The sequence below is a fragment of the Argentina anserina genome, chromosome 2 (genome assembly GCF_933775445.1).
Source record: "Argentina anserina chromosome 2, drPotAnse1.1, whole genome shotgun sequence".
Classification (NCBI taxonomy): Eukaryota; Viridiplantae; Streptophyta; class Magnoliopsida; order Rosales; family Rosaceae; genus Argentina; species Argentina anserina.
The window spans coordinates 8,897,623-8,904,829 of NC_065873.1; the positions used below are offsets into that span (position 1 = coordinate 8,897,623).

Here is a 7,207-nt window from a genome sequence, read left to right on the forward strand (position 1 = left end):
GTCATCCCGGCATAGCACAGACACACACAAGGCCAACAAGCCCCACCCGGCGACGGGCCTTTTCTCCCTCAGCGTTTTTTTGTTGGACTCTGCTTCCATATATATCCAATATCGTCTATATATTAACCCGCGTACAACACCTCAAAAGGCACGCTGCCGGACAGGAACTGTGACCCCAATTTTTTCTCCCTCAGAGCGTTTTTTTTGTTTGACTCCACTTCCATATATATCCATGATCGTCTATATATTAACCCGCGTACAACACCGCTTTTGTAACGTTTTATATGATAACACTCCAACTGCCATGTTTGTTGGGGGTGATTTGAACAACTTATACAACATCGAGAATAGCAAGTAAAGAAATGTTTCTATATTTTTTCTTCTTTTTTGAGAATAGATGTTTCTATTTTGTACAACAGTACAAGTGAAAATTGAAGTTTAAGAAAGAGCATCATAGCTTCAGTAAAGAACATGTGAAGAGTAGTCAATATTTTTCGCAACGACTTGCCAAAAAATAAATAAAAAATCTGCAACGCTCAGTTGGATCATGGATGTCTCTTTTTGCTGTGTTGGAGCATCTTTCAGCCTTGTACTTTCCATGGTTCTAATTTGAGCTTGCTGGTATGTTCTTCTCTAATCTTTTCTCTTCTCTTCTCTTCTCTTCTCTTCCTTTTTTTTCTTTTGCTGATTTATTCCAGCTCCTTATTTTTTATCAATAAAACTGAGTTTCTTGAAAAGAAAATAGAAAAGAATCTGATATCTCTAAGGTTCCAGCTCCTTATGTCCTTAACTACAATTGCAATGTGTTTGCGTAAGATCATGATGTAATGATTGACATTGAAACGTATACAGTATATAGTATACAGCCAGAGGGTGGAACTTAAACCACCACTAGAGCAGTATCCAAAATTCATATGATACAAGAAACTGTACATAATACAAGATGATCACCAAGAAGTGAGTACAAAGAAAAAGTGTGATGATAAATCAACTAATGAAACAAATCATTAAAACAAAGTACAAAAAACCATGCTCTAATGATAAACCTCAACCTTCTTTCCTGTTGCTGACTTTCTGTCCAGTTCCCCACAAAATTCACAGGATTGGAGCAGAGTAATTGATACTGATAACCCTCAACATATATCTTGATAGGTCATTTAGAAAGTAGATGAAACCAGATGTGGAAGCAACAAAATAATCCTGAAAAGGAGTTATGGCAATGAGTTTAAGAAACAAATTTTAACAACTAGAGCAAACTGAGGCGCGGGCGCCAATCCAATGAGAGACATACTACAAATGTGGTCAATTTTCTCAAAGCCGAAGGTAGCCCCTTCTTTCTTGAACTCCAATTCCATGGCTCCTACTGAGAAATGACTTCCTGTTGAGGGACCAACTTCTTCTCAGAACTCTTCTCCTTTGCCAAGTAACTATTCGGCTATAAAGAGCCGGAAAACTGAAGCAGAGCAGAGCCAGAAGTAGCAGAACAATGCAAATTAACATCACATTACGGAAACCATTCTTCAAGGTTGAGTCATTCTGCCCAGTCCATGGAACTCCACCCACATTCATGCCAAACACTGCAAGATAAAGTTAACAAGTATAATTGTTAAGAGCTTCTCACTCAAAAGTGGCAACACACAAGAATATCTCCAGAAAAATCTTACAAATGAAATGTACAGAACAATTTACCTCCAGTAATGATGGATAGAGGAAGGAATACAATAGAAAGGAAAGAGAGATAATAAAGTTTCTTGTTTATTTGCTCAGCTTGCCAGCTGTCTAGACCAGCCTGTATTGCTGTGACACGATTAGCTATAAACCCTACATTATCCTTTAGCCTTCTCAACCGTCCAGTTAGCTCTTCAAGAGCGTTAACATCATCACTGGAAAACCATTGTTTGGTAGAACATTTTTCCTTGACCCGAGGAAAACTTGCTCCCCATGAGCAATCACCTGAGTTCAGCAGAAGAAAATGCATCTTTAACACATGGTCCGTTTTGTTTCATACATCAAGCTAGTTTATTGCAGATTGTTTGGTAGCACTCTTTGGAACCATGAGGAACACACATAATATGAATAGCCATATGCTGATTGGAAACTTATCAGATAAATGATTTGTGATGCGAATGCGAATCTGAATATTATCTTCAGAGCAATATATTTTAAATTGGCTATCTAAAAGGAGATGAAGAGCCATAACTGGTGAACTGAACATAGTTTATGTGCTTTGTCACCTTTTAGGCTATCTTGCTAATATGAAAAAGTAGTGCCTGTTATATTGCCACTGATTATGCAGTATGCTTTAATGTGAAGTTAGAACACGTCATTTTTCTTTTTCTGCATATGATATAGAAAATGATGGGCTCGCAAATTACCTGCAAAAGACGCTGCAAATTTAGATGCATTTTAGGAAATCTTCTATCATCTAGCATTTGTTTCTTCAAAGCAAAACCACCTGACAAATCAAATCATTAGTAAATATTACACTACTGAAGCATGCTCCCAAACTGGATAGACTGTGTCATATGAAACTGCACTATGTTTCTATTTTTCGAAAACACAGTTTCTATAATAAAAACCTAACACATAAGATTGTAGATGACAAACTAATCGTTCCGGAAATGGTTTTAAGTGATATAATATTTAAAATGTAGGTCTGCATCTAGAGCATAGCTGCTTATTCTCAAAGAATATATATATATATATATATATATACATATTTTCTTGGCTAAAGAGGTCATTTGGTGCGGATTTCTATTTTTACTCAACTTTTTAATCAAATTTCCTCATCTCCACCGTCTAATATCTAGATAATATTATGTAGATCATCTCTGTAAATTTTCAGCCAATTTGGTGATCGTTAAGGCCCTCAAAATCGAAAAATAATGGATGGAGTGAATTCTGTCAAATATGAACCGTTCATGTTTTTGACAGAAAAACGCAATTTTGAGGGCCTTAATGATCACTAAATTAGCTGAAATTTTACACATATAATATTATCTAGATACTAGACGGTAGAGATGAGGAAATTCGATCGAAAAGTTGAGCAAAAATGGAAATCCGCACCAAAACCATTGGTGCGGACCTCCTTAGCCAAGAAGCTCTGTATATATATATATATATATATATATATATATATATATATATATATATACAGTCTTTATTCACAGTGAAGCTTCACTCTGAAATTAAAGAGTGAAATTCTAATTTTGCCACATTTTTCGGTCAAATTTTTTCATCATAAGCAATTTAATATTTAGGTATGTTATTCACGATCATCTCTACAAAATTTCATCCAATTCAGACATCGTTAGAGTATTAAAATTAGATTAAATCAATGAATAAGTTTAACATGAATTGTTCGTGTAAATCTCAATTTTAAAAGCTTAAACCATTATCGAATTAGATGAAACATTGTAGAGATGATCTTGAATAACATACATAAATATTGAATTACTTATGGTGAAAAATTTTGACCGAAAAGTGTGTCAAAATTAGAACTTCACTATGTAATTTCAGAGTGATGCTTCACTCTGGATAGGGGTATATATATATATATATATATATATAAGCTACATGTTCCTTGATTATAAAACCAGAGGATGATAATTATACTTCAAATCTGATCAAATACTTTATCACTTTGTTGAGTTAAGAACTAATATATATTGACAGAGATTCTATCTTTTGTCCCACTTCAACAAAAGAGTCTTCTTATCAATAATTGGCTAATCATCTTATCATAAATACTTTATTAATTTTATGAGGTATTTGTAAAGATTACTTGCCAACGACTGGCACTGGATTTGCCGTAATATAGGAAACTGACAGGCTTCATAACCAGGTTTATCCTCCTACAAATATCTTAGATATAGGTAGGGGTTGGGTCACTGCAGAGTGAAATGGTCCATTATCTTGAACCAAGCTAAACCGGTTGGAAAAGAAAAAGGAAAATGAAGACCTATAGCAGCAATTACCCAAGCCAATTACTTGTGTTTAATATGGTTCATTGATCTACAATCAAATTATGCATAAGCACAACAATAGCTTGATATTTTTGCTCTGAAAGAAAATATGTGGAACAACTGTGGGTCATTCAACTAACTTTAGGTAGTGCAAGAGCTAATCAAATTTATACGTGTGTAGTAATGAGTTTAGCGTAAATTGAATGAGTCAGTATGCTTAGAAAACTTTTCCGAAAGAACATCAACAGTTGCTTATATTTCTATACAATAGTAGGACTAAATAAATGATTGTGCAAGGAGAATGCCGACAGGCTTGAGAATATAACATATCTCACTATAAGGCACAGTCTACATTTGTTTACAACCGACCTAAATAAAAATCTGTAATTAAGTGATGTCATTAACGTTTCAAAACTCTTTCATGGAAGCACAGAAAATTATACGTTTGCAAACTATGAGTTAATCAGTCTTCCAAAATGCAATACATAGGCCAGCTTAAACATTAGCTATCAACCAGGTTTAGAAACAGACATTCTACTGTTCTAGCTATTGGCTATCATAAGTTATCGTCTTTGTTACTTACTAACTAGAAGTCACAAAATGATTTTGTTACTTACAGATGATATGAAAATGTAAGGACAATAAGGAATGTCTACGAATGTTGGTGTACCAACAAGGCTTCACCTCTTTATAAGTAAGTAAATACTTATATAAGGAAAATCAGGCCAATATAGTACAACAACAATATATCACTATAAGTAGAATATCACAAGCAAACTATCTGAAAACCAAATATATCAATGATATATACATATAGGCAGAAAAAAGTTTAAAAATTACACTGGTAGGTAGCTAATAATGTTAAAAGTGGAGCTAACCTTTATCCAGCTCAAGCTCAACAGAATCCAATTCTATTTCAAGTTTAGTCACAACATCCTGGAGATGATCAACATGCGTATCAATAATATGAACCACAAGATTGGAGATGGATTTAGGCACGGGATTATCAGCCTCTTCAGAATGATTCATTGTCAATAAGAACTCAAGAACATGCTCCCCTATCACAATCCCACTCATTTCCTTCTGCTCACCTCTAAGACTTGTGGGACTCTCCACACTAGGAATCTCTGAGAGAAGAGACTCGCCCACTGATGAGAAACCCAATCTGGGTACACGGCCCAAAGACACAGTAATCACCGAGTGCTCAGTAATTCTTGCAGCAATTCTGAATGTGAACTTACTGGCAGGAGGACCTGGGGAGTTGACTCTGAATACAAGAGCCCCATCAACATGCACACAAAAGGGTCCATTGCTGACAAGCGAGAGAATATCCTGGAGTTTCAAAGGCGGACAAAGGACACGAATGAGTTGTTGTGCAGATTGAGAAAGTTTCTGAGGTCCTTTTGGAAGCTCAACATGATACCAACAAAATTCATTTCCTCTTCCCTCTGTTAGGTCCCATTCCTTATTGTAAAAGTGGTCCCATTCCTTATTGTAAAAGTCCCCATGCCCATCAAAAATATAAGCTTTCCTCCTCACTGTGCCACCAAAGTGGTTCCGGTAGAGATGAGGCTCTCTGTGAGGATCTTCTGGAGACGGCTCTCTATCCATTTCCTCTCCCTCTCCATTGATTTGTAGATCATCAGCTTGCTCCATTATTCTATATAATATCCTAATATATTCACCTCCAGCACTAAATTGATTCTGAAATATATATTGAAGTCCTCTTCACCAATTATATGAAATTTCAACCAAACACAATGAATTGCAGCAGGCTTTCCAACTTCAAAACTGTATGCTTTCAATCCGATTATATAACCAATGTCTAACCCGACCAACTCAAATTCATCCAGACTTCTCCCAGATCAATACATCCAAGTTTAGATCCAAAAACCAAATCAAAATCATTCACCAAACTTGAAAGAGACCCATTTGTCCTTATTTCCTTTTATAGAAAAGAGCAGGTTATCAATCCACCATTCACTAATCCCAGAAAGACACCATAACAATACTCAAAATCCATGCATCCTTAGAAAGTTCAACTAACATCAACAACCAGAAAAAAGAAAAGACCAAGATACTTCTGAAATGGGCAACCTTTCCATCAACCACCATAACATAAAGAAAAGACCAAGATTCTTTTATAATGGTGAAAATACAAAATAGAACAATAACGAGTAATAGCAGCGGAATATATAGAAGAATTTTACTTTTCTATTGAATAAACGATATTACAATGATTACACCTTAATCAATGATAATGTTATTCTCAAAAGTAAAAATACTTCTTACTTGATAGTCACAATCAAGCATGAAACAACCTCACTAAGATCGTTGCTTCAAATGTCGACACAACCTCACTAAGATCGTTGTAGTCACACGAGTGATCAACCTCACTAAGAACGTTGATGTTGCCACTAAGGTCTTCAATGGAGTCACAAAGATCTCCTAGTACTAAACTCTCATTTTTGTGAATTTTTCTTCTCTTTGGATTCACCTCTTTTTTTTTTTTTCTTGTTCGTGTATCTCCTAGAGGCATCCAAACCTACTGCCTATATACATCATATATATAGCAGCCACATGTATTCCCGAACCCTAGGAATTAAACCTAACTTTCCTTCATAATACATCTCACATAGAAAAGGAAAAAATCCATATGAATATGGAATACACCTTTTATTTTGAATCATTTTCTATAACAATTCCCAAACACCATTTAACTAAATATATATTCCCAAATATATATCAATCTACCCATAATCAAATCGGTGGAGACTTCTTTAGTAGGAAAAACAAACCATAATCTTTTCCTAGTCCAATTAGGAAACAACTTCAATTCTCCTTTTGCATATCAAATCTTGATGACTTGTCCTCCACATCTTTGGATCTTCATCAACTATATGGAGGCCAATATATGTACCTTCAAATGGGCAGCCATTACCTCATCAAAATCCAGCAGCAAAGAAAGCCCAGATGAAGAAGGTTAGCAAAACCGATCTGGGATCATTCAAAGACAGAACACCCAGACAATCGTTGAGCAGGCACAAGTTCTTATACCATTCAACTTATTCAAGTAAAGACCATATCATAGCTTAATTCATGACATGAACGAATATGTTGGGGAATTAAATGTCGGAGAAAACAAGAAGGTAGACGCACGTTTCTGCACTTAACCTCCTGCTTCTGGGAACCTTCCACCTCCAACTGAAAAAACCATATCAAATTCAAACTCAAAGGAAAGG

General features: G+C 35.4%; 1 protein-coding gene across 1 annotated transcript; it reads right to left on the bottom strand.

Annotated features, from left to right (window-relative positions):
- Window positions 1–815: 815 nt before the first annotated feature.
- Window positions 816–6,109, bottom strand: LOC126783518 (uncharacterized). Its single transcript, XM_050509000.1, is given in 6 exon segments — window positions 816–1,200; window positions 1,292–1,577; window positions 1,690–1,926; window positions 1,929–1,953; window positions 2,376–2,455; window positions 4,844–6,109. Coding segments are annotated over 5 exon segments (1,386 nt in total). The 5' UTR covers window positions 5,622–6,109; the 3' UTR covers window positions 816–1,200; window positions 1,292–1,311.
- Between the last annotated feature and the right edge of the window lie 1,098 nt (window positions 6,110–7,207).